Source organism: Setaria viridis, chromosome 4, assembly GCF_005286985.2.
Source record: "Setaria viridis chromosome 4, Setaria_viridis_v4.0, whole genome shotgun sequence".
Classification (NCBI taxonomy): Eukaryota; Viridiplantae; Streptophyta; class Magnoliopsida; order Poales; family Poaceae; genus Setaria; species Setaria viridis.
Genome location: NC_048266.2, coordinates 14,328,506 through 14,356,436, shown reverse-complemented (window position 1 = coordinate 14,356,436; position 27,931 = coordinate 14,328,506). Strand labels below are relative to the sequence as shown.

The 27,931-nt window shown below is 47.3% G+C and overlaps 1 protein-coding gene across 1 annotated transcript; it reads right to left on the bottom strand.

Moving 5' to 3' along the window:
• Positions 1-19,990: 19,990 nt before the first annotated feature.
• On the bottom strand, positions 19,991-21,462 carry LOC117852305 (cyclin-U2-1). The gene has a single exon (XM_034734333.2). The coding sequence runs from the start codon at positions 21,303-21,305 to the stop codon at positions 20,607-20,609; it is 699 nt and encodes a 232-aa protein (XP_034590224.1). The 5' UTR covers positions 21,306-21,462; the 3' UTR covers positions 19,991-20,606.
• Between the last annotated feature and the right edge of the window lie 6,469 nt (positions 21,463-27,931).

Genomic DNA, 27,931 nt, shown 5'->3' with positions numbered 1-27,931 from the left:
AAAATCTTCCATCTCTCCCATCAGCTGTGGGAGAATATTAAATAGGCAGCCGATGCTTGAGCAGCCGATTCAACTCCCCTTTTTATCTAAATCGGCAGATGCACTTTTTCAATTAGCCGATACCCTTTTCTTTTTATATATCCCAATCGCCGATGTATTTAATTAGCCGATGCTTCCCTTATCTCAATCGGCCAATGCATCTTTTGAACCAGTCAGCCGATACTTTCCTTATTTCAATCGGTCGATGTATATATACATATATTTTAATCAGCCGATACAACTTTTGATCGGCCGATCCAATTTTCAATCGGCCGATTTTTTTATCAATAAGGAGACGCACGAATGGCCGGTGCCCCTCTCTTTTTCTTTCTTTCTTTCTTTTTTCAATCGGCTGAACCAATTTTCCATCGGCCGATGCCACGCTCTCTCTATTTTTTTTTTTCAATCGGCAATACCAATGTTCCATCGGCCGATGCCACTTTTTTTCTTCCAATTCCAACTGGCTGATGCTAACCGGCCGATGCCTTTCTCTACAATCGGCCTCTGTATATTTTTTTAACCAATCCGCCGATGCTTCTCTTCAATCGGCCGATGAACTCGATACAGCTGTCGAATATACTCATTTTATCTGAATAAACATCTGAGTCTTATAATCGTGTCCCACTGGGCGTGCCAAAATGTGTTGACGCAAAATCCTGGCGGTGGTGGACCCTGCATCTGCACATGAGGACCTGGGAGATCTGCTTAACTCCAGTGCAGAATCCAAATCAGCGCGCGTGGTGTGCGCGGGCGTGCCAGTCAGTTTGACCATTCAACTGACAAGGAGATGATAGTTATTGTGAAGTCCGAGGCAACCGGCCGATCAGGCCGATATAATCTTAGCACAGTAGCGATAATGGTGCAACAAAATAAATCATGACAAATATATCGGCTGTGAAGCCGATTCCAGTACCTTGATGAATGTGAGTGATTCATCGGCCATCCAGCCGATTTAATATAATTTACAATAAATATCGGCCAGACGGCCGATAGAAAACAGGATGCTGTTGAGTTGTTGCCCCGCCATAGCTAGAGCCATAAGCCGATGAGATCTAAACTAACGTTACCACCAATATCTCTAGGTGAAACCACAGCGATGCGCCCGGTAGTTGCAGTCTAGAAATATTTAGCAGGACATTAATCTGAACCCCGCTAGCCGATGATCCAATCACAACGGAACTTACTCCCAACAACACTCGAAGGATGGCCAAGATCAAGATGCAACAGGCTATTAAAAATAGATCTATCGTCTATTCCGACAGAATTGATAATAATTAATATGTCGTAAACGGCAAGACGATAGAACAGATAAATATCAGCCGATGCAAGCTTAATCAAGGCGGGATAACTGGTGAATACCGTAGATCGAGACAGAAGCGATGCGCCCGGTGGTCAAAGATCCAAGATACTCGATAATTGGTAGATGAAACTAGACGAAACCACAGCGATGCGCCCGGTGGTTAAAGCCTAGAACACCTGGTGACGGAACTTGCAGCTCGCCGGAGATCGAGGTCGATGCAGCCCAGCTTGCTAGGAGGAACTCGTCGAGAAGCTACATTACTCCTACTCCTAATGCAATGGCGTGAAGCCGAAAAGGTAAATAGAAGATAAATATGTTGTATATTGATCGTGTGATTATTCTTTACAATGGCCACGTCCCTTTATATTTATAGGGCGGACGTTACATAATTGGCATCTAACCACGCACAAGGCAAGTCACGTACACAATCTTTTCTAATAAAAAACTCTATCTCTAACTAACCCAACTCTATCTCTAAAATATTGTATTCTATGAAACAACCTCCCGTACATGCACAGATCGGCCGCATGCATAATTATTCTGGAAGCCTCCCACGCATGGCATGCAAAGTGCACCAGAATCCATGTTGTATATTCTAATCATTTTTATCCATACGTGCTGGCCATTCCTTTATATCATCCTTGCCTCTCCTTGCCGATCAATCCAAAGAAGCCGATTTGGACTCCGTGCCCATATACACGCATGCTAGCTTCTTATTGTTGTACGTGACTCCAATTATCTTGTACTCCGAATTTATAGGATTGGTCAAAATCCAGTGTCAACAACTACATTAGGAAATAGGACATCTTGCTACAACATGTTCAGGATGAGTAGGGATGTGTTTGATAGGCTACACAATATCCTAGTCCAATCTTATGGGTTAAAGTCAACAAGGAGGATGACATCAGTAGAGTCTTTAGCTATGTTTGTGTGGATTTGTGGTGCCCCTCAAAGCATGAGGCAAGCTGAGGATCGTTTTGTTAGGTCAACTGAAACATGCAGTAGAAAGTTTGAGAAAGTATTGCGTAGTGTTTGCAAGCTAGCAGGTGATATCATTAGACCATTGGACCCAACATTTAGTACCGTGCATCATAGACTGCAATCACCACGGTTCTCCCCCTACTTTGATAATTGCATTGGAGCAATAGATGGAACACATGTGCCTGTTGTTGTGCCAGTGGACAAGGTTGTCCAACATATGGGACGACATGGGTACACCAGCCAGAATGTATTAGCAACATGTGATTTCGACATGAGATTTACTTTTGTTGTTGCGGGATAGCCTGGGTCGGTGCATGACATGAGAGTCTTCAAAGATGCATTGATCAAGTACAGCGACAAGTTTCCTCATCCGCCTGAAGGTGCTTCCCTATTCTATGATCCAATACTTGTAACAATAGCTATCCATTGGTTGAATATAACACGAAAATAAATGATTGTGCAGGAAAATTTATCCTGGTGGACTCTGGGTACCCAAACAGACCGGGTTATTTTTCACCATACAAGGGTACGGAATATCATATCCCAGAGTTTCGACAAGGACCACTCCCAAGAGGTAAAAAAGAGCTTTTCAATTATGCCCATTCATCACTAAGGAATGTGATTGAGAGGTCTTTTGGAGTTTTCAAAAAAAAAATGGCGTATTTTGCGTGATTTACCGGCATATCCAATGGCAAAGCAAAGCAACATAATTATCGCTTGCATGGCAATTCATAACTTCATTAGAGAGAGTGCACTTGCTGATGTGGACTTTGAGAGGGTGGATCATGATGAATGCTATGTGGCGCCTTCGGACGCATTGTCGTCACAAAACAATGCGGATACTAGTCAACACGGGGACGAAGATCAGGACATGAACCAATTTAGGGATTGGATTGCCGATGGACTGTTCAATAGATCGCAGCTTTATTGTTTTGTAATGATGTTATTTGTAGAATGTTGAACAACATTTGATTTGAATAAAAAATTTGGCTCCCAGCACCGTGGCAGCCAACATACTGGAATTGGCGCCAACTGCATCTGGCGCCAAGGGCCAGACAGCTCCTGGAATTGGCACCAACTTCATCTGGTGCCAAGGGCCAGGGTAATTATTAGGGGTATAATTGAAATGGGATGGCATGTATTTATTAGGGGCAAATATGTCAATAGCAACCTTATTTAATGCAGATAAGCAACCCAAACCAAACACCTAGAGCTAAAAATAAGCAACTACAATAAGTAACTTTAAGCAACTTTAAGTTGCTTATAATAAGCAACCCAAACCAAACAAGCCCATATTCTCAAAGAAAAGAAGAAATTGTTAATCCACTAAGACCGTCATTAATTACCAAAACACAAGTTAGGAGCTTAGATGCTTTCACCTTCGACATCGACGGCGACGTGAATTTATAGGTTAAAACTGGACTTCTTCGATTAATGTGGAAATGAAGTTCTGTCAAGCATTGTTAAATAGAAGTCACCGTCACGGCGTCACCTATAGTGTGCAAGTACACTGTTCAACAGAAGTCATCAGCACTTCCACTAAACAAGTCAATTTGAACTACTAGGCTATTCAGTTCAATTCAAGGTCGAGTTGTACATGGCATAAAAAACAAAATAGTAACAACTAACGGATGAAGAGACACTATGATGCCTTTCTGTTTAAAAGAATCGCCTGTCATTAGCTTATGAACTTGGAACTAGCTTTAGGATGTGTTGACGCCAGATTTCGTTACTAGTAGAATCGGCGCCAAGAAGAAAGGGAATCGGAGAAGCACAGTTGGGAATCGGCCAAATGGTGCTACAGTGTGAGATCGGCTGGAGACCTCTGTCTCGCTATGGGTCGAATATACCAGAGTCCCAATCGGTAATCTTTTGCCGATAAGGAATCGGCCGATTAGGAGGATGGGCTAATTGGGCCTGTATGGGCTTGGAGAGGAATAGAAGGATAAGGGGGAAATCAGCCCACGAAGCGTGGAGTAACCAACCTAGCACGAATTATGCTTGTAGATATTCGTTTTCTGTTTGAATTAGGGATAGAATTCTAGTCGGTTAAGGAGATATCTGTACGGGGCTATAAATAGCTACCTTTGTAAATCTGTAATCATCAACCAATCAATACAACAAGCTACTTTTTCTTCATACTTATTTTCAAGCAGGCGACTTCGCCATTATCGAGTTCGTGCGGGTTGGCGGGGCTGCATCATCTTGATCTCCAGCCGATTCTGTAAGTTCCGCTTATCGAGTAACATCTAAGCTTTAACTTCGGGCGTATCGCTGTTGTTTCGTTTAGATTTATTCACTAGTTATCGATATTTGCTAGATTCTAGGTTTTTACCTGTTTTTCTAGTCTTTATCACCAGTTATCCAGCTAGGAATCGGTAGTATCGGCTTTCTTTATCTTCTATCGTTAGATCCATTTATTGCCGATTAGATCTGTTCCTTGTGTTGTTATCATAAGTTTTGTACCGATTACTTTAGCAGTTTCCTGTCTACAAAGCTACAGAGATCAGGCTGTCTCATAGCCGATTTCAGTATTACAGTAAATCGGCCGATTCGCTGATAAATTCTCTCGAAATCGGAACATAGCCGATCGAGAATTCTGAACCTGACACGTATTCTTCCTTGCCAATCAACAGGTCAGATTGGCTGGCACGCCGCATGAACCGCACCAGGGCATTCACCCGAACAGGAGCTAAGCAGATTCTCCCGGGTCGTGTGTCGGTCGTTGGGATTCGGTTGACCAATTTCTAGCGCCAACACACTTTTGGCACGCCTGGTGGGATCAATACAACCGCCGTCATGTCGAAAGCTGCTGAAATCTCCGAAGATAACGTCATCGAGGTGACGGAAGCGGATCTGAAGGACGACCAGAAGGAAGATCTGGACAAGTATATGGCACAGTTCCGGAAAACTTGTCTGAAGTCTTTCAGTCGCTCCAGAAGCGGGGAGACCGTCAAGAAGACCCCATTCCCTGCTCCCCGCCAGATCACGATTTCTGAAGATTCGGATAAAATGTCCGATATGATTCAACAATCTATTCATCACGCCTTCATCAACCAATCCCCGGTACTCTCGAACATGGTGCACAACGCCGTTGTTAACTCCTTCGCCGGGGGCATACCTCAAGGATACAGAGGACCTACATATTTCCAGCCGGTCCCACCAAATCAGACTTATCCGTATTCGGCTTCACAGCCGATTCAATTTTCTGTTGGGAGTTCAGGCGCATCTGCATCATCAACTCCGTTGGGATATGGCTCCATCCAGCTGTCCTCTGCACCGTTCCCTCCAGTCAACCCATCACCTTGGGGGGCACCTTCAGCCACGGCCGATCTGAATCAATCGGCCAGTCAAGGAAACCCTCCGTTCCAGGCATCCTCCCAGGCGGCCATTCGGCCGATCATACCACCATACCAGCCTGTCGCTCCGGAGGTCAACAAGACAGCAGCACTCATACTATGTGATGAAACGAGTGGTTCATTCAAACAGCCGTCCTTTACTACACAGCCGGATTACACTCAGATGCCACCCTTTCATCAATCGCCTTTTATTCAGCCTCCAATTTACCAGCACGTGCCGATACCTCAGCCAACAGTTCACCAGCAACAACCAGATTGGTCGGCACGAATTGCGGAGGTGATGCAAGAACAATTCAGCTTGAAGCCGAAAGTGCAAACTTATACTTATAGAACACCATACCCATCTACATATGATTTGTTGCCGTTCCCCCATCGGTACAAAGTTCCTGATTTTACCAAATTTTCGGGGATGGATGATACTTCGACCGTGGAGCACGTGAATAGATTCATCATCCAATGCAGAGAAGCAGCTACGCAAGATGCCCTACGAGTACGGTTGTTCTCGTCATCTCTGTCTGGATCGGCCTTCCAATGGTTCACGACTTTGCCACCAAACTCGATTATCACATGGGCCGATTTAGAAAGACAGTTCCACAAGTACTTCTATGCTGGGGTCCATGAGATGAAGCTGTCCGATTTGACTAGCCTCCGGCAAAGAAGTGATGAGCCGATACCCTCGTATATACAGAGGTTTCGGGAAATCAGAAACAAGTGCTACTCCCTGGCTCTAACCGATGCGCAATTGGCCGATATAGCTTTCCAAGGCCTTCTGCCACATATTAAAGAAAAATATGCTTCACAGGAGTTCGAGAGCCTGAGCCAGATTGTTCACCGATTGTCCGGACAGGAGGTGCGTCCATTCGATCCGCGGAGGAATTTCCAGAAGAAAGTGGCATTCCTGGAAGAATTAGAGGATGAAGAAGATGTTGAAGTCGGACTTGCGGAATGGATCAAGGGGAAGAAGCCGATATCATGCCCATTCGGCAAAAAGGAGCCAGAAGCATTCGGTTTTGATACAACTAAGGCCGATAAAATCTTCGATCTTCTCCTCCAGGAAGGACAGATTAAATTCTCTCCTTATCATACAATACCTTCTGCCGAACAATTAAAGAAGATGAAGTATTGCAAGTGGCACAATGCCACATCACATGATACCAACGAGTGCAAGATCTTCAGGCAACAGATACAGTCAGCCATTGAGCAAGGCAGAATCAAATTTGAAGTGCCGGCAAAATCGGCCAAACCAATGAAGATCGACCAGCACCCCTTTCCTACCAACATGGTTGATACGGGGAAGAATTCACTCCAAACAAAAGTGCTAACGTCCGAATCGGCCAAAAAGAGTAGTGCCGTTGATCCCAGAAATCAAGCTACGTCCGAAGATATCAAGGGAAAGCGGCGGATAGAGGACGATGATGGTGAGTCAGAAGGGCCGCGCATTACTTCTCAGTTCCTGCTCCAAAAGTACCAACGTCAGCATGAACGCTCAAGGTCCCGAGAAGAAGCGATGCGTTGGCACGAAGAGCACTAGAGATGCCCATTTTTCATTCATTGTTGGGAAAATAACCTCAGGCTACCTTCGGCCGACACTTGCCCAGAATGCAACGGTCCCTATCGCGGCAATCGGCCGTTCAACAGGTCTCGCTCTAGGGACGGAAGGCCAGAGCCGATCAGCAGGGATTGGCGCGATCAAGATGACCAGCGCCCTCCCGTGCGTGATCGGCTGGGGGGCAGAAGTGACCAATATAATCGGTCGGAAGAAAGACGCCATGATAGGCAGGGGGGCAGGACTGATCGGCGGGACCAGTCAGATAGTAAGGCTAGCGTTCACAGCCGACTCGAAGAAATGGCCGACGCTCGGGTGACGGATGAAAATCCGTTAGGACGCGAACCGGAGTGGGAACGCGCCAGGACAGAAGGGAGACTAATAAACCCCAGGTGGTGCCCCGACGGATTGACCAAGTCACAAAAACGGAGAATCCAACGTCTCCGCCAATGGGAACAGCAAGAAGAAGAAAGCGCGACGGACAAGAAGGAAGGGAGGCCTCGGGTGTGGCGCCCCAAAAGAAACGATAAGGGAAACAACGAGTCGGCGGGTGATGAATCGGCAGCCGAGATCGGCATGGTTTTCATACTGCCGATGGAGTTCATGACCCCCGCCGATCAACAGGACGTATCAGCGATAGAAGAACAGACAGCGCGGTTGGCTTTGGAGCCAATGATGGCCACGTTCGAAAAGCCCGAAGACGACGAACGACAACATATGAAGGCATTGTTCCTTAAAGGGCATGTTGACGGTCGCCCCCTCACCAGATTGATGGTCGACGGAGGAGCTGCTGTCAACATTATGCCGTACGCCGTACTCCGGAAGCTGGGGAAAAACGATGACGACCTGACCAAGACGGACATGATGCTCAAGGATTTCGAAGGCAAGGTGTCAAACGCTCGCGGTGCTCTCTGCGTCGACCTCACCATCGGCAGTAAGACCCTCCCTACCACGTTTTTCGTTATTAATGGCAAGGGATCCTACAATATGCTTCTTGGCCGAGACTGGATACACGCAAACTGCTGCATCCCGTCAACTATGCATCAGTGCCTCGTACAATGGGTCGGTGATAACATCGAGGTGGTCAAAGCCGACTCCGCGTATAGCATTGCAGCAGCCGACACGCAGTAGTGGAGCTGCGAAACCGTCAGGTGCATATCAGGTAGGGTGTGGGAGACCGATTTCCTGAAGGTCACCGATTTTGGCCTACAGCCGATCCGAGCAGTCGGCTCCGAAGACTCAGATTAGATGGATCAGTTCGCCCGAGAAGACGGGAAGCTAGGGCACGGATTCACGTCGGCCGATTCATTAGAAATGATAGACTTAGGTGATGGAGCCAAACCAAGGCCGACTTTTATTAGTGCAAATTTAGATCCAGAGTACAAATGTAAACTAACAAATTTGTTAAGGGAATTCAAGGATTGTTTTGCTTGGGAGTATCACGAGATGCCTGGTTTAGACCGATCTATTGTTGAGCACCGGCTACCCATAAAACCGGGGTATCGGCCGTACCAACAACCCGCACGGCGTTGCAATCCTAAAATTTTACCAGACATAAAAGCTGAAATAACTCGGCTAATCGAAGCAAAATTTATTCGGCAATGTCGTTATGCCGAGTGGATTTCCAATATCGTGCCGGTATACAAGAAAAATGGGAAGTTACGCGTTTGCGTTGATTTCAGGAATCTTAATCAGGCCACACCGATGGATGGCTATCCCATGCCTACGGCCGATGTACTGATCGACGCCGCCGCGGGACATAAAATTATTAGCTTCATGGACGGAAACGCCGGATACAATCAAATACTTATGGCCGAAGAGGATATACCCAAAACGGCCTTCAGATGTCTAGGCCATCTTGGTTTATTCGAATAGGTAGTGATGACTTTCGGCTTGAAGAATGCTGGCGCTACATATCAGAGAGCTATGAATTACATTTTTCACAAACTCATTGGCCTCCTGGTAGAAATCTACATCGATGATGTCGTGGTCAAGTCCAAAAGCCACGAGGAACATCTAGCCGATTTGCGAAGGGTGCTAGAGTGTACCAAAAAGCACGGTCTTAAGATGAATCCCAACAAATGCGCTTTCGGCGTCTCCGCCGGACAGTTCTTAGGATTCATGGTGCACGAACGAGGTATAGAAATCAATCAGAAGACCATAGCGGCCATCAACAAAGTCGTGGCCCCACAGAACAAAACTGAGCTACAGTCTCTAATCGGCAAGGTAAACTTCATCAGAAGATTTATATCTAATCTATCCAGACGGATTCAAGCGTTCACGCCACTTCTGAAGTTGAAGCCAGACCAGGAATTTATATGGGGAGAAGAACAGCGCAAGGCGTTAGAAGATATCAAGCAATACTTGGTCTCACCGCCAGTCTTGGTTCCCCCTCAAGCTGGTAAGCCGTTTAAACTGTATTTATCAGCCGATGGAAAAGCTATTGGGTCGGCTCTGGTCCAAGAGTTTGAAGGCAAAGAGCGGGTAATTTATTACGTCAGTAGAAGACTCCTGGACGCTGAAACAAGATATCCCCCGGTGGAACGTTTGTGCTTATGTCTTTACTTCTCATGCACTAAACTCAGGCACTATCTACTGTCGGCAGAATGTGTAGTCGTATGCAAGGACGACGTAGTAAAATACATGCTATCACTGCCGATACTAAAAGGACGAATCGGTAAATGGATCTTAGCTTTATCGGAATTTGACCTGCGGTACGAATCAGCAAAAGCCGTCAAGGGTCAAGTCATGGCCGATTTCGTCGCCCAGCACTGTGGACCGGAGATCGCCCTCGTAGAGCTGGCGCCTTTGCGATTATTTTTCGACGGGTCGTCATGCGGGGTCGGATCAGGAATCGGCATCGTTCTCATATCGCCTCGGGGGGCAAGCTATGATTTTTCTCTGCCGATTGAAACCGCCGCTACAAATAATCAAGCGGAGTACAGAGCTGTATTAAAAGGGATACAATTATTGAGAGAAGTCAAGGCCGATTCCGTCGAAATCTTCGGAGATTCTATGCTTATTGTGGATCAATTGACCGGAAGGGCTGAGTGCAAAGATGACGTGTTAAGGATTTATCACAAAGATTGCATACAGCTTTTAAAAGAATTCAGATCGGCAGTAATCGGGCATGTCCCAAGGGACCGCAACGAAGAAGCAAACAGGCTCGCCCAGCACGCATCTGGGTATCAGCCGATTCTGGGCGCTATGGCTTTAGAACTCGCAGCCGACGATTGGCGTAAAGAAATTGCCGATTACATAAAGGATCCGTCTAAGAAGGTGGAGCGACGAGTACGCTTTCATGCCACCAAATACGTATTACTCGAAGATGATCTGTTTTACCGAACGATCGACGGGGTCCTTCTTAAATGCCTTGGGACAGAAGAGGCCAAGACTCTAATGGGAGAAATCCATGAAGGGGTATGTGGAGCACACCAATCGGCACACAAGATGAAATGGATGATCAGGAACAACGGGTACTATTGGCCTACGATCCTCGAAGACTGTTTCAAATATTATAAGGGTTGTCAGGAATGTCAAAAGTTTGGAAATGTCCAGCGGGCACCCGCATCGGCCATGAATCCCATCATTAAACCATGGCCGTTCAGGGGATGGGGAATAGATCTTATCGGCCAAATTTACCCACCATCAAGCAAAGGGCACAAATTTATTCTGGTGGCCACCGATTACTTTACCAAATGGGTCGAGGCAATCCCGTTAAGAGCCGTAACATCGGCTATCATGGCCGATTTCGTAAGGGACCACATCGTCTACCGATTCGGTATTCCCCAGACTATTACGACCGATCAGGGAACAATGTTCACATCGGGGGAGTTCGAGGAATTTACAACCGATATGGGAATCAAATTGTTAAATTCTTCTCCGTATTACGCCCAAGCCAATGGTCAGGCAGAATCCTCCAATAAAGGGATAATCAAATTGATCAAAAGAAAAATTGAAGAACAGCCAAAGAAGTGGCATCTGTGTTTGACTGAGGCACTGTGCGCATACAGGATGGCTGGTCATGGGGCTACCAAACTGTCTCCCTACCAGTTGGTGTACGGCCACGATGCAGTACTACCATGGGAATCAAGGGCAGGATCGAGGCGTATTTCGCTCCAGGACCAGTTATCTGCCGATGACTACTCATCACTCATGAAAAGGGAACTTGACGATTTGGCTAGCCAACGATTGAGGGCCCTGATAAGCATTGAAGAAAATAAAAAGAGAGTAGCCAGGTGGTACGATAAGAAAGTCAAAGTCAAACAGTTCTTCCCCGGAGACTTGGTATGGAAGTTAGTGTTGCCGATCGGGTCGAAAGATCCTAAATTCGGGAAATGGTCCCCTACCTGGGAAGGGCCGTATAAAATCGGCAGATGCGCTCCAGGAAATGCTTACATTTTGGAAACGATAGAAGGAGAGGAATTTACTAGAGCTCTGAACGGAAGGTACTTAAAGAGATATTACCCCAGTATATGGGTCGGGGCGTAGGAATTAACCACGACACAACTACACATAGCCGATACAAATCGGTTCGAACACTTAGCCGATACGAGTCGGTTCAAACATGTAACCGACGCAAATCGATTCAAAAACATAGTCGACCGGATCGACCGATTGCATTCATTCGGTACGGGCGACGGGTTACATGGCCGACAAAACGTTAGTCGCCCTGAGAACAAAAAATACAAAAATACAATGACTAATTATTCTTCTTCTTGTGCTCCCTCTCAGTCCGACCTAATTCTATCATGAGACGGAGGTATTCTTCTTCTATTTCTTTCATTGAAGCCTCCGCTTCAACTTGACGCGGGAGAGGGTGGCTCCGATCCATGGCCGGGCGCGAAGTTCCTGCTGCCGTGTCCTCAAGGACGACTCGCGGAGGAAGCGGATGACTCCTGTCGATTGGAGGTCGCCGGCGACCGTTGCTCTCCACAAAGTCCAGGACTACACGAGCCTCCGCGGTGACGTGATCTCGAAGCTCCTCACGATGAGCCATGATCAGCTTTTGGTCCTCCGGCGTCAGTGGGTCCTCAGAATGGATAAGCTCAATGGCGCGCACGAGCTCAGGACTAAGACGTTGAGGCTAAAACAAAAAGGAGTAAGAAGGAGTTCCCTTCCTAAGATCTAAAAAGAAAGGGAGTCGAGGCCAAGATTTCACCTGGTTGACAAAAGAAGAAGAAACCGGCGAAGCCATGACAAGGAATCGCACCGATGAAAAGAAGAGGAGAGTAAGCCGAAGGCCAAATTGGTACTATCAGGGGTAAACGCTGAGGTCGGTATTTATGGAAAAAGATGCGTGGAAATTTGGTAAGGCCACGTCCCATCGGTAATAAGAAAGGCAATAAATAGAAAGGGGGTCGCGAGAAACGGTCAAAGAAGCTAGTAAATGTTCGTGCAAAACGGTCAGTGTTTTACAGGTTACCCAGAAGGGTATCGATAGCCGTGATGGCCCGACGCCGGATCTGATCGGCAGAGTCAAGAATCCGTTGGTCTTCTTCCGCCGATCCAGGGACCTCCGATGCGCTGCGATGGAGTCTCAGGGCCTCATGAGCAAAGCGCTGCCTCTCCCGTGTCAAATCGGCAATAACAGAGGGTAGCTCTTGGAGTTTGTTCTCTTCGGCACTGATTGCCTTGGTCACTTGCTCCATTTCCTTGGCAAACTCCGCCCTCCGACGCTTGAGGCGGTCTATCTCACCTATGATCGCCGGGCGGGAATCTTCTAGAACATGGATACGCCGATGCGCCTCTTGAGCCTGACGCTTGAAAGCGTCTTCCTCTTCGCGAGTCTTGGTCAGCTTGGCGCGATCGGCCATGTGACGAAGGGCTCTGAAGACTGGGATCCTCATGGACTCGATGAAGGCCGCCGGCGCCAGGGCCTCCTCCGCCTCTTCTGGTACTCGTCCGCTGACGTCATTGAAGAGCTGCCGAATCGGTGAAGCGTCTTCTACTAGTCGGCCGATGTCCCCTTGAAGGAGGGATCGGATGCTGGAAAGTTTGGCTCGGACGTCATCAGGAACGGAACTCAAGGCGACTTGGCGAGAAGCAACCTCTTCGTCGTCAGAAAGGGCGACCGCAAAAGAAAAGAGGCTGTTGTCGGGGGTGTCCTGTTCCTGGAGATAATAAAGAAAGGAAATAAATCGGCTGGAAGTAAGATCAAATCGGCTAGGTAGAAGCCGAAACAGAAACTTACCATTTTGAAGCGAATTTCCTCATGTTGCACTTGTGAAGCCGTCATGCCTTGCTCAGGGGCCCGCGCCATGGGTTCATCAGATGAAGAAGACTCCACAATAATCGGCGCGGTGCTTGGACCAGCCCCCTGAGAAGAAATCGGCGGTCGAGAAGCGATTGATGTGCCGATGGCCTGTGTCAGAGGTTTGAATAAGTACATTACGTAAATACCCAAAGGAAATCGGTAAGACAAGTTCTATACCTCAACGGATGGGAGTGGGGGCGCATCAATGGCTGGTGGAGCTGCTGCCGATTGTTGTATTTCCGTAGGAATGCTCTGTGCAGTTTAAGGTTAAAAAAGGGTTAATATCAACATAACAATCGGAGGCAGTAAAACTCCGGTTTACCTGTATGGCTTCCAACAATAACGACGCGGCGGCCGCCCCAGCTTGCGTGATGGTTTGAGTATCGACACCTTGAAAGACCTGAGAAGGTGGTGCGGTCGAAGTTTCTGCCGATGCGAGCACAGGAGGATCCGCCGATTCCGTACGAGCCCGGACTCGGCGACTGGTCTTTTTAGTGGTCCTCTTATGAACTTGTTTCGATCGGCCAGCAATCACGTCAACAGACGGGGCGTCATGGCTGATAAGGGGATAAGTAGTGTATGGATGACTCTCTATTAGCCGTCCGCTGCGGCTGTGTGTTGGAGGGGTCCGATTCTCGGCCTAAAGAAATAATAAAATCATTAGTACTCAATCATGTTAGGAGGAATAAAAAGGAATAAAAATCGGTTATGTGAAGTACCTCGGCGTTTGGGTCAATGTTGGCCGGGTCCAGAAGATTGCAGTATGCCGATGCTGAGTTGCAGAAGAGAAATTGTTTCCATTCGGCCCACCAGAGCTTGAACGGCTGGACAGCAAATGGAGCTACTAGCCAGTCGTTCAAGTTAATTGTACTGGAATCCGGAATTCGGTCTCGCAACCGACCGTAGTCCAGGCCAGATGTGAGCTCATCTCTAAACTTGATTCTGCCAGCGAAGTACACTTGAATCGGCAACTGACCCATGCCGAATTGTCGTGCTGCAACGGAAGGGTTGTAGAATTCGTATGTAGGGGCATCCTTCCCTGAAAAGAAGTTGGCCGGTAGGAGTCCCGGTTTGATCAACCCTTCATAGAGATCTTCATCAAATCGGCCGGAAGCCGAATTGAAGCAAGTGGGAAGCTCAAAGATCGGGTCGTCTCGCTGATACGGAAACCAAATGGTTGCAGCTTCATTAAATCCGTTATAGAAGCATCGAAAATACTCAGCTACCTTTGTAGCAGAATACGCGCAACCTGGAAAAGCTGACGCCGCTTCGCCAAAAGACATGCATCGGCGACGTTCGGTGGGGTCCTCTGCCGATTCGATGTTAGGGAACGTCATATGGTCCACCGGCTGCTGGGTGATTCTGCTCATATAAAGGTTCAGCCACAGATTGACGAACCACCAAGGCCCGCCTTGGTTACTGATCGGTTCTCCCTTGGAAAGTCTTGTGCCGATTTGATGGAGCATATGGTATACAGCCCCTAACAGATGTTTCCCGAGGGGGATATGGCTTCCTTTGGACAGTGCTTCAGCTAAAGCTTGGGTGTTGGTTGTTGGGCCGGCAGCTCTTCCGCAAAAGAAGTGTTTTTCTAGCCACATCATCAGGAAAGCCGTGTGCTCCCTGTTCTCAACGGTCCCGGTTCTCTTATTACTTCTGATGAAACCCTTCCACCCGCCGATTCCCCTTGTATCCAGCCGATGTGACGTTGTGGCTAAAAGGTGGAAGGGTGTATCTGGGGAGGATATGTCAAGGCCGGTCAACAGAGCTACATCGGCCAGTGTGGGGGTCATAGGACCGTGCCCAAATAAGAATGCATTAAGTGCATCAGACCAAAAATAAGAAGCCGCCATCACTAACGGTTCATTTTTCTCCATCTGAGATAAGGAGAGGTTGATGCACTGGCTGATTTTGAGCTCTTCCAATGAGACGCTCCTTGATGCAGCCATCCGTTGGTACCACTCCCTCCAACCTGGGGTTTCATTCGGCCAGGATCTAAAAGTACCCACCCAGTGATCTAGGTTCATGTCGGACCGTTTGAAGGGTATCCGGTCGGTTTCCAAATTTATGAGATCTGTTGGATCTGGGTTTCCCATAGGACCGAGACAAATAAGGTCGGGGCTTCCCGTGAGGTGAATGGTAATTCTATGCCTAACTGCCTAAAAAAGAAAGGGAGTATGGAAATATAAGAAACAGATCTAAGGTAAATACATTGCCGATAGGAGAAGGATTCGGTATTTACCTCTGGGATGAAGTTCTGAGTAATCGGTGTGGTCGCCGATGCGGATGCGGACGACGGGGCCGCAATGGGGATTGCCATTGGGATCTCTGATGAAGCTCCTTCATCTGTGGAAGGGGTGACGATCGTCGCTACCACCACCGGAGGCGCTATCTCTGGGGCATCGCGGGCGGGAGAGCTGCCGGAAGGCGCCGCCATTGGAAGAAAAGAGGGAGGAGTAATAGGAGGTGAAACTAGAAAGCTTTGGCGGCAAGGGAAAGGTGCTGAAGGAAGAAGAAGTCGCGCGCGCTGGGAAAAAGGACGTGAGCTTGAAGATGAGGTGCGGGTGAAGCGCTATTTAAAGGATGCCTAAAAGGGGGGTAAAACTGGAATTTTCACCGCGCCGGCGTTTCGAGTTTTTCGGGGGTAGTGGCTGTCGTGGGCGCCCGTTTCGAAAAAATTGCAATGATCAGCTGGAAGACCGCGAAACGGAAGGATGTTTTCTCTGCGGCCGTTTCGGAGAGGAAGTTATAAAGAATTTCGAAGTAAAAGACTATGTTTTACTCCGAAACTGGGGGGCATGTGTTGACGCCAGATTTCATTACTAGTAGAATCGGCGCCAAGAAGAAAGGGAATCGGAGAAGCACAGTTGGGAATCGGCCAAATGGTGCTACAGTGTGAGATCGGCCGGAGACCTCTGTCTCGCTATGGGTCGAATATACCAGAGTCCCAATCGGTAATCTTTTGCCGATAAGGAATCGGCCGATTAGGAGGATGGGCTAATTGGGCATGTATGGGCTTGGAGAGGAATAGAAGGATAAGGGGGAAATCAGCCCACGAAGCGTGGAGTAACCAACCTAGCACGAATTATGCTTGTAGATATTTGTTTTCTGTTTGAATTAGGGATAGAATTCTAGTCGGTTAAGGAGATATCTGTACGGGGCTATAAATAGCTACCTTTGTAAATCTGTAACCATCAACCAATCAATACAACAAGCTACTTTTTCTTCGTACTTATTTTCAAGCAGGCGACTTCGCCATTAGTTTTCTCTTCTCACGAGTTCGTGCGGGTTGGCGGGGCTGCATCATCTTGATCTCCAGCCGATTCTGTAAGTTCCGCTTATCGAGTAACATCTAAGCTTTAACTTCGGGCGTATCGCTGTTGTTTCGTTTAGATTTATTCACTAGTTATCGATATTTGCTAGATTCATAGGTTTTTACCTGTTTTTCTAGTCTTTATCACCAGTTATCCAGCTAGGAATCGGTAGTATCGGCTTTCTTTATCTTCTATCGTTAGATCCATTTATTGCCGATTAGATCTGTTCCTAGTGTTGTTATCATAAGTTTTGTACCGATTACTTTAGCAGTTTCCTGTCTACAAAGCTACAGAGATCAGGCTGTCTCATAGCCGATTTCAGTATTACAGTAAATCGGCCGATTCGCTGATAAATTCTCTCGAAATCGGAACATAGCCGATCGAGAATTCTGAACCTGACACGTATTCTTCCTTGCCAATCAACAGGTCAGATTGGCTGGCACGCCGCGTGAACCGCACCAGGGCATTCACCCGAACAGGAGCTAAGCAGATTCTCCCGGGTCGTGTGTCGGTCGTTGGGATTCGGTTGACCGATTTCTAGCGCCAACAGGATGTATCTTTAAACTTTGATGTAATAATAGCTCAAAGATTTGACTGTCAAAACTGAATACTAATGATACTAAAAACAATGTCAAGACTCAAGAAGGGTCTTGTAGGGAAGGAGGACAAACAACAGTTAGGCCTGCCACTGGGTATCATACTCTCTCCCTAAATTCACACCCAATTCAAATGGGGAGGGTACGAGTAGAAAATTATATACTCATTACAAATGGGGAGGGTAGGATATGGGGCGGATATGATTAATCAATTGGATATGTATATATATGTAGTACAATGTTAATTATCCATTGGATATGGGTGGGATTGAGGAGGGTAAGGAGTGGATAATAATTATTTGGATTTGGACGTAAATAAGAGTGGGTTTGCCCATACCCTTCCCAATGGTAGGCCTAACTACTGCTCATGTCAACTGTGAAATGAGCAGATATTAGGAGGGCTTCATATCCATAATCGCAAGAAAAATAGGATATATACAGGCTTTTGGTACAATGTATTTATTGTTTGACTAAATGCAGATGAGATGTGAACACACTTTAGTATGTAATTGAAAACAAATTGCAGTATTGTCAAAATGGCATCTACAAGATAGAGGTAGAACTAAGATTAACACTTGATTCTTGCATGCTGTCCACACGACTGAGCATGATACCCACCTCACAGAAGTACCAGAAATCTAAATTGCCAAGCAACCAGGGGCAAATTTTAGCAAAAATAGCTATGTGGTAAATAGTACAAGAATCTCGAATGCTAACCAATATCACAAGTCAACTTGGCAATATACAGTCAACTCTTAATGTCAAATTCAGTCAAAATGATTAGCCCGGATTCTAAAAAAAGTAAATTTAAATAATCTGGGAACACATCTTTACTCTAGATCAGTATAGGAAAGAATCATTAATTTATTTAATCTTATGTAGTCCGGGATTTGAATAGTAGATTGTTGATTTGATAGAAAAAAGATACCTCCAAATTTATGCCGCCAGCACTATTGTTTCTTTTTTGGGCCAGATATTGTTAAGGCATACTGGAAACATGGTCACAGAGAGGATGGGCATTGTAAATAAAAATTGATGATTGCCTTTCAGTGCATAAGAATGATGTTTTATGATATTTTTCCTAACTATCCATTTTCATAAGTCAGAGTGTAAACATAGACTTTCGCCCAAAAAAAAACAGACTAAACATAGAAACAGAGACTACATCTTTTATGAGTCTTGGCCACTAACTTGAGTGTGCTCTCAGATTTTCTTAGAGAGGGAGAACTTGCTGGTACCCCCACCATAAATACAAATACTGATCCACAAGAATTCCCTGTCTGAATATGCGTTTGAAAACAGGCGCCTGCATAGCAGATACATGGCTCATGGCATGGTGATGATTACGCATTGCGTCTTTTCAAAAATGACAATCAAAATGAGAGACATTGGGATTTTGAAGAACAAACATGCTGCTCAAAGTGCCATCTATAAGTAAATGGAGCCATTTCCTGGGTAACATGGTAAAGACATATGAACAGTCCAGAATATTAGCAAATATCTTATTCCCTGAAATATCAAAAGGACTCTTAATACACAGTTAACTCTTAATGTCAAATACAGTCAAAATGATTGGAGCCAAACTCAAATAGAAGTAAATTTAAGTATTTTGAGAACACTCCTTTGTTCTAGAATAGTATAGGCAAGGCCACAAGAGTCATAATTTATTTAGTACTATATATAGTTCAGGGACCTGTGCTATGAACAGTAAATATTTAATGATGATACTTCCTAATTTTTGCCACTAGCACTGCCTTTTCTTTTTCGGACCAGATATTGTTAAGGCATATTGGAAACATGGTCACAGAGAGGGTGGACATTGTAAATAAAGTAGATGGTTGCCTTTCAGTACGTCAAGATAATGTTTTTCCTAACTATCCATTTTCAGCTAAACTGTCAGAGGGAACATAGAAACAGAGGCTACACATTTGGGCTGGCGGAGACCTGGTAGTTAACTTGAGTGTGCTCTCAGATAGTCGGAATGTCAGATTTAGAATCCCCTACCTCAATATGCGTTTGAAGACAGACATGCAAATCAAAAGGAGACTGAAAATTTGATGAACAAACATGCTGCTCAAAGTGGCATCCTGACATGCTGCACAACTGCAGTGCGAATCTGTAAGCATATACTGCTCAAATATCGAGGGGAATCAGACGATGAGTCATGGTTCATGCCTTCATGGAGGATTAATCCTGAGAGGCTACAATGACCATTGCAAAGCTGCTTATGTTCTTCCGTTTGTTCTAATTCTTTACCTGATACTGTTTCCTATTTCTATTTTCCTATTTCTATTTGAGCGGATCATTATTTGTTTCCTCGCTAGTTCTTGCATCAGTAGACACATCTCCCCCCACAGACAAATAGCCTACAATTTTAGAAATTTTTTGTACCAACTTCATATTTTTTGGATTTGAAATGAATTAGTTATGAATTTTTTGATTAAGTCAAAACTTTTAAAATTTCTAGAAAATGGAAAACCACCCTCGAAACCACCAAAGGGCCAAATTTGCCGATTGGATGGTTGTCCCTGTCCACTTTTGTAGTTATAGGTTGAAAATCAGACTTCAGAGGGTGAAAATTGGACATTTCATGACAAAAGTCTGACACTTTATTATCCCTTTTATTGATCTGAGAAAGTCTTACACAGAAGAGAAGAATCACACCAAAATCGAGCACTGAAGAAACACATCCTAATCACAAGTAAATTGCCTAATCTACTGCAATAATACAAAAGGCAATGTGACCTATTAACTGATAACATCTGGCAGAACTGAAGGATAGTATACTCATTCACTGAGTTGCAGTAGCTCAAACAGACTAAACACTGAAACTTCAGAGTACAGAACACCATATTGTGCCCTTTTTATTGACTCCAAAGCTGGAAAACCCAGTACTAGAGAACTCTTTCAGTGAGCCAGCAATCGCTTTAACAACCTTGGCTAAAACTAAGATCTGTTGACTACCCTCCAGGCTCTGGCGACGAGCAGGAGGTCATCCATGATCCGAAGCGGGACGACGCATCCTACACCAGGCTCTCCTCCAGGCTCCAGCAAGGAGAAGCTGATCCCTGATCGGACACTGGACAACGCCTTCTCCACCTCGAACACTTCTACTCCTAGCCTTGTACCTGCAGCAAAAATAGATAGACGAACAATCAAAAGCAACTAAAAGAAATAATAAGCGAATTGAAGGCGAAACTTCAAATTGAAAACAAATCCTAATTGGAGAAGACGGCAGGTGGCGGCAGGCGAGCTCGGACGCGGCGGCGCTCATCCTCTCCGACCGTGGCGTCCGCCTGCCTCTTCTTGCTGGCGCAGCCAACGCTACCGCTGCCGCCCCTTGGTGCCCGAGGCCCCCGCTCCAGCACAAGGCAGAAGGAATCGAACTCCCAGGTCTCTACGAACAGGCGAAAGTCGATTGCAGGCAGGAAGCGGCCCTCGAGGCCCACCATCTCGCCGGCACGGATCGCGCCTTCCGAGCTGGCCTGGAACACCCCAATCCACTTCCTGGGCGGGTGGCCGCCGAACTTGGCGCCAAGGAAGAGCGCGACGGCAACCAGGCGGTGCGCGGTGGCTGGCTCCACCAGGATCCCCGCCTCCCTGCCGGCGGGGCTGCGGATGAAGCGAGTCAAGTAGATCCCGGCGAGCACGAAGCTGGTGCCGTCGATCCTGGTCATGCCCCGGGAGGTCGGCACCGACCGGGTCAGCAGGTGGATCCGCTCCATGAAGATGCGGATCGGGACCTTCGGGGCGGCGCCGCCGCGGAAGGCGCGGACGAGGCCGGTCTCGGCGGGACGGGAGGCGGCGGCGGCGAAACGGCGGGACTCCGCCTCTACGAGCGCCGCGAGGAGGGGGAGGGATCGTGGGATCCCCCGGTCGTCCTCGCGCAGGACGGGGGCGGCGACGGCGGCGGACATGGCGGCGGCGTTGGATGGGTCTCGGCGAATCGCTGACGAAAAGCTTGCTTTGGAATTTCCGATCTGATCTGGCGAGAAAGACAGGGGAGCGAGAGCGTATTCCGTACGCGGGGGATCGAAAGCTGTATATGGCCTGTACCCATACGCATACGCGTACGCGTTAGTTGTACGCACACGGTTTCCTTTTTCTTTGGAAACTTGTCCGTTTCGATTTTTGCTACCGGTTCGGCCCAACTGTAGTTGATTTGGTGGGCCTGTACGCAGTTACTTGGGCCAATTGCAGCTGGAGAAAACAACCTCTTCGTTGGCCTGACGTGTGACAAGCCGACCTTAGATTTTTCAAATGTAATGACGCTAAGAATTGACATTCTCAGTTTCAGAAAAAAAAAGAACATGACATTCTCAAATTTTAGGTTAGTTTTATGACCAAAGTTTCAAGCATTGGTTCATGGTATCCTATGTTCTTTTTTAAAGAAATCCTGATATTTATAATACTTTATTGGACTAATTACAAGGAAATTGATTTAATTTTGATAAAGATTACCAAAATCTCACATAGGGGCTATTGCATATCTCCTTTACGTAGAAAGGCCATCTGCAATAAGTATAAATTAACATGCTATAAAATCTCGAAAAATATCAAAGTCATAACTAGGATAAAGAAATGCGATTATGATATGTGAACCAAAAAGCCTATTTGAGAGGGTTTTTACCGACTTCCACAGTTCCGCTTTACCTACTTTTCATAAACTAAGGAAACTTCTCTGTTTGCACGTTTTGCAAACAGAGTGAAAAATAAATTGAAAGTGAGGTGAACTTGGTTTTTTTTACCTTTTATTACCTGACCTTTTATTACCGGTGAAACCATTTGGGGGAAACACTCGTTAACAACCCATCAATAGATGGGGAAAACGGAAGCGGGATCCGACGTAGGTAGAGTTACGGGAATTTTCTTAGGAGCCGCGTAACACGACATGGATCAGGTCAAGTAAGATGCCCCCACAGGAATTTTTGACGGTATCTAGCTGGAACAACCTGTCCTTCCTACTTTAGCTAATACACGGAAATGCATACCATGATTTTTTTTGTGTATCAATAATTGCATGCATTGCTCGGTGAATGTGAGTAAGTAGGCCGTTGTCGCGGCAATAATGAGACAAGCTAATATTTGCAGTGAATCCTCCAGTTAAGTAGTCCATTGAGATCGGAAAGAACACCAACGGCGAAAGCACTCTGCTGGGCCGACACTGACACTGAGAGACGAAAGCTAGGATCCTTTTTTCTATTGCATTCCATATCTTTTATCCTATTTTCTATTGCATTCCATATCTTTTGTCCTATTGTTCTTTCCCGGGGAAGGGTATACTTAAAAAGAAAAAAAGAACAAAGGGTTAATTCGTACTATGTCACCGAAAGGATCTTGGACGACTCACCAAAGCACGAAAGCCAGTTAGAAAATGGATTCTTATTTGAAGGGTGCCTAACACTTTTGCTAGGGCAACTATCTTGTACGGAAGAAAAAGAAATACTAAAGTTTCAAAATTTACAATCTCCTGCGTGGGGTGCAGCAGGTTTTGATCCTCTCATTCCGGGAGGAATAGCTTTGCATCATATTGTTGCGGGTACATTAGGCATATTAGCGGGCCTATTCCATCTTAGTGTCCGTCCGCCGCATAATTATCAAAAAAAAGAATTTGTCAAAAATTTTATTTTTTTTCTTGTTGAATAATGCTAAATCAAATAAAAAAATATCTTCTTAGGAAGTTTTGGGAAGATCTTCTGGTGATCGATTAACCACTTATCAAAAAGATAGACCTCCCAATCCTACCCTCTACCGCGTGGCCATCCACCGGTGGATCCATATCCGGCCACCTCCCCTCGCCTCCTCCGCCGCCACCCACCCGCTTAGATCCACACTACCTAGATCCCCTCCCCGACGACTTCCTCCACCCCAAGGAAGAGCGCAAGCGCCTGGGAAAACTTCTTCCTTGACACACCTTCACCGTCCCCACGCCATGGCCGGCCATGACACGACGATATTGACTAGGTCCTTGCAACACCAGATCCAACCCCTGCACCCCTGCAACGCCTGATACAGTTCCTTCCTATGCGGAAGTCGTCCAGCGCGGTGCCTTCACTCCTCCCCACCAACCTACGCAGCAGCCTCTCCCCACAGCATTCAATCCCCACCCCCCCCATAAGGGAGCACATTTACTCTATCGATCCGACAAGGATGAGGTGCCCCAGGGAGTGGATCCGCCGTACCACGCCCACGCTAGTCGATAGGGGACCCCCTGCACGGCGCCGTGGCCATTCAACACACGTTGTGGCCATTCAACACAGAGTAGAGGTGCCAGCCCACCGCGACGTGATGGCAAGCTTGTGCAGGATGATGGGTGGACTCCAGCACGGTGCTGTGGCTCCAAGGCTTGGCGCGAGCGTGCCACCTTGCCGCGGCGCGACGGTCGATGCGATGTGCTTTCAAAGCTCCGTGGAGAGGCCGATTCAAGGAGGCCAACCACTGGCGCTCGCCAAGCATTCCACCGGGCCACCGAGGGACGTTGCTTCAGGTGTCTTGCAAGGGTCCACCGTGTCGCCTCCTGCCGGGACCCTGTCCGCTATCTTCATTGCCACCGCTCGGGGCACCGTGTGAGGGAGTGCAGGGCTCCCGGACATCGTGCTCAAACACCACCGTCGTCCCCATCGCCACCGCCTCCACTGCCTCCACCGCCACCTCTACCGCCTCCGCCTCCGTCACCTCCGCCGCCGCCACCCTTTCCGCCGCCGCGGCTGTCACACGCCGTTGCTCCCATGGAAATAAGCGAGCTGAACACCCACCTGAAAGAAGAAACTGTCATTGTCCCCACCTCCTTCTGTAGGATCTAGGATACCGACTAGAGGAGGGTGAATAGGCGGTTTAAACTAAAGTCACAACACTAAATAAATTTAATTAGTAACACAAGATGAAAACTATTTCTAGCTACTTTACAACTATGTGAGGGTTTGCAACCTAGGGTGATAAGGAATAATTCAATCTCTAAGAATGTAATTGCTCAAAGTAAATTGCAATAATGAAATTGAGCGAACAAAGAACCGAACACAAGAGACGAAATTTTCCCGTGGTATCGATGACTTGCCAGTCACCCCTAATCCACATTGAGGTGGATTCAATGCTTCAACCGCTCCTCTATCAAGGCACCGCTTGATGTTTGAGCCAGCTTGAATCAAAGGATCTCTTCAAACCTCGATTCAACTAGTATTGCTCTTCACCGCTCCGGCGAGATAAGCACAAACCTCTCACAAAGAATAGCCGGGGCTCCTTCACAATATTTCTTGAAGGGCTCAACAACTCCACAATCTCCAAGAAGTCTAGGAGGCGGCAACCTCCAAGAGTAATAAGTCAATAACACTTGCTTGAAGACTCCCTAGTGCCACAAAGCTCCAACTCTTGATGCAATGCACTAGGATGCTCTCAATCTCACAAGAATGCAATCTGAGTGAGAGGTGGAAGAGGGCTTAAGGATGTCACAAATGCTTTCCAAAGTGCCAAAAGACCTCACTCATGCACGGGGGTGGAGTATATATAGGCCCTCTTTCAAAAGCTAGCCGTTAGGTTCAAAACTCGTGAAAATAGGCAACTGGCGGACCATCCACCTCACAGGGGATGGACCATCCGCCGTTCAAGTCCAACGGCTGCTTCAGCATTTAATGCATGTCAGACTATACCGTTACAGGGTGCGGACGGTCCAACCGTTCAAGTCCAACGGCTACTTCAGCGTTTAATGCGTATCAGACTATATCATTACAGGGGGCGGACCGTCCGCCCATATAGGGCTGGACCGCCCACCTCACAAAAATAGCCTCTAACCCTGAACACACGTTTCTGTCTAAGTTAGGCTGACCATCCGCCCATATAGGGCCGGACCATCCACTTTATTCAGTTAGCACTCTTTTAGAACATGTTTTTCTTCTCAGTTTTTTTACTTTCTCAAACTATGTTAGTCCATATGCATGCAATACAATTGTTTGAGCAAAGTGGCACTATAGAACCATCAAATAAATGAAATTGACCCCTCTTGATAGTACGGCTATCTAGCCTATTAATCTGGTCAATTTACATCTGCTAAGCACCTCTTGACCGGTAAAATAGAAAACCCTATATCTTTGCCTTGAGCTTTCCAACATACAAACCATCCAAGTTATCACCATAGCGTCCTTTGACACTCACTTCATGTAACGCTCGAAAAATTTACCAACTCAAATCACTCGCTAAAAGTTTATTTCAAAATTTTTCCGACCGTTGAGCTCCCGAGAAATCTTTTCCTCCCCGGCGACCCCGCCGTCCCGTCACCCAGCGCGACATCATCTTTTTCCGTTCCCCGCAATTTTCGCCGCGTGCCCGTCAAATCCATCAAGCGTGCCGGTCAATTCCGCAACTTTCGCCGTTTTCCCCTCCCTTTTCTTTTTCTTTCTCCTTTTTCCCCCTTTTTCTTTTTCTTCTTTTCCTTTCTCTTTCTTCCTTCTTTCTTCTCTCCTCCTTCCTCCTTTCTTCTCTCTCCTTCTTTTCTTCCTGGCACTACTCCCCCTGCGCCTGGCGCCCGACGCCACCCGCCTAGCGTCATCCGCCTGTCGCCGCCCACCTGCCCGCGCGCCTGCGCCCGCTCGGCCCCGCACGCTTGGCCCTGTGCCGCACCCGCCTGTGCGTGCGCCCGGGCCGCGCGTGCCACGCCGCGCGCCGCCAGCCGCGCCGGACCACCCGTCGTTCGGCCTCCGCCCGCCCCCTCCTAGCGCGCCTCCCCATGCGGCCGTCGCTCCCTGTGCCTCCTCGTCGACCGAGCCACCACGCCATCCACGAGCACATCCACTCCGGCACACCACCGGCCGACAGTCCCGGCCACCTTCATTGCCTCCGGCCTTCGCCCGCCCCCTCCCATCGCCTATAAAAGGCCCCCTCACCACCAACTCACCCTCGCCCCCGTGCTCGCCGCCCCCTTTCCCCGCCGCCCCACGCACCGCCACCAGGAGCTCCACCTGCTGCCTCCTTGCTCGCTGCTAGCCCCCTAGCTCCGGCCACCATCTGCCCGAGGTGACGCCTCAAATGGAACCCCCTCGTCCCCCTCTACCTCCCCCACCACACGGCCCGCCGCTGGCGAGGCCCGGCCGGTCGGCCCCCCCCACTGAGTTCCTCCCCCTCCTCTATCTCCTGTAACGGTCCAAGGAAGAAGAAGGGGAAAAATCCCCTTCAATTTCGATCTACCCCCCTCCTTTCCTCTAATTGCAAACCAGCCCTCCCACCTCTCTCAGAGAAGTTTCGTGAATACGCCCTCCACCTTTCAAAATAATTATAAATAGGTCTCCGGTTCTCGCATTTTAGTCCTAAAACCTTGTTTTAAGCCCTAACACCCCTTTAAATCGGCATTTCATGCACCAAACTTCCTCCAATTGATCCCAAATTCGACCACGGCCTCCTTCCATATACTTCCGCCGAGGCATATCCAAATTTCATAAAAATACTCACCCCACCTATTTTCCGTTCGCATTCTTTGTTCGGAGCTCAATGGGTAAAATCTTATTTTCTTTTTATTTATTGTGTGCTCGTTTGTGTGTGCCGTAGATCGCGGAGTACCCGAGGAGGAGTTCGACCGCGAGCCCAAGCCCGAGGACTAGTACCGTGAGCAGGAGCCCCCTGAAGGCTTTGAGAACGGCAAGTCCAATCTCACCCTTTGATGCATATTTATTCCTAGTTTTTCAAACACAACATATCGGCTTGTTTTATAAAAGTGCATATTATTTTTATTGCAAGACATGGTTGGATAGCCACCCCTTGATTGTTATGATTATTCCTTGTTGTCCTATATTTGTCTCTAAATATGACTTGCTCTATTTAGATGATAATTACTGCTAGAATGCTTAGGAACTCGTTACTCAAATTCAATCACAACTACAATGGTTTATTTAGAAACTAAATGCGTCAGTGTTTTCAAATGAGAAGATGGGTTTCCGGGTTCAAAGGCAAGAAATGTGTAGATGAGATGGATGGGTGTTTCTTGGGTGAAATGCCAGAATGTTGGGCTCGTACCTTAGTGGTTGAGCAAGGTTGGGAGATATCCATCTTGTCATAGTTAAGGACCAAGTTGATGTGTCATCTTTCCTAATTCAACCATCGTGCAACCACTCGACCGTTGTATGGGCGACGGCTTAGCATAAATCCCACTAGCTAAACTGTTAGTCTTCGAGTGAGCTGGTGAGCAACGGGAGCCCAAGGAAAAGGAGTAAGCTCTTTGTAACTTAGGTCCTGGTTAAGACCTCGATGGTAGGTCGTTAACCCCTTGGGTGCTTTCGTGTTGACTAGTCAGTCTTGGCTAAGGTGGGTAATAGCTTTGTTAGGATCCGCACCGGCACTAAGGTGATCGTGCTATGGTACCCTACTTGGGGGAAAAGTGTACAATCTCTACATAGTTAAAACCTATCCGGGTAGCCGGGTCCACGGCATTGTACGAGTTACGGCTTGGTCAAATAACTAGCATTTGGAGAGGGATGGTTTTTATGGCGTGCGTTGAATTTTAGAAGTGTCCGGCAGTTGTACCGTGAGCTATGGTGGACGGGGAGTCCGGTAGCGATAAAAC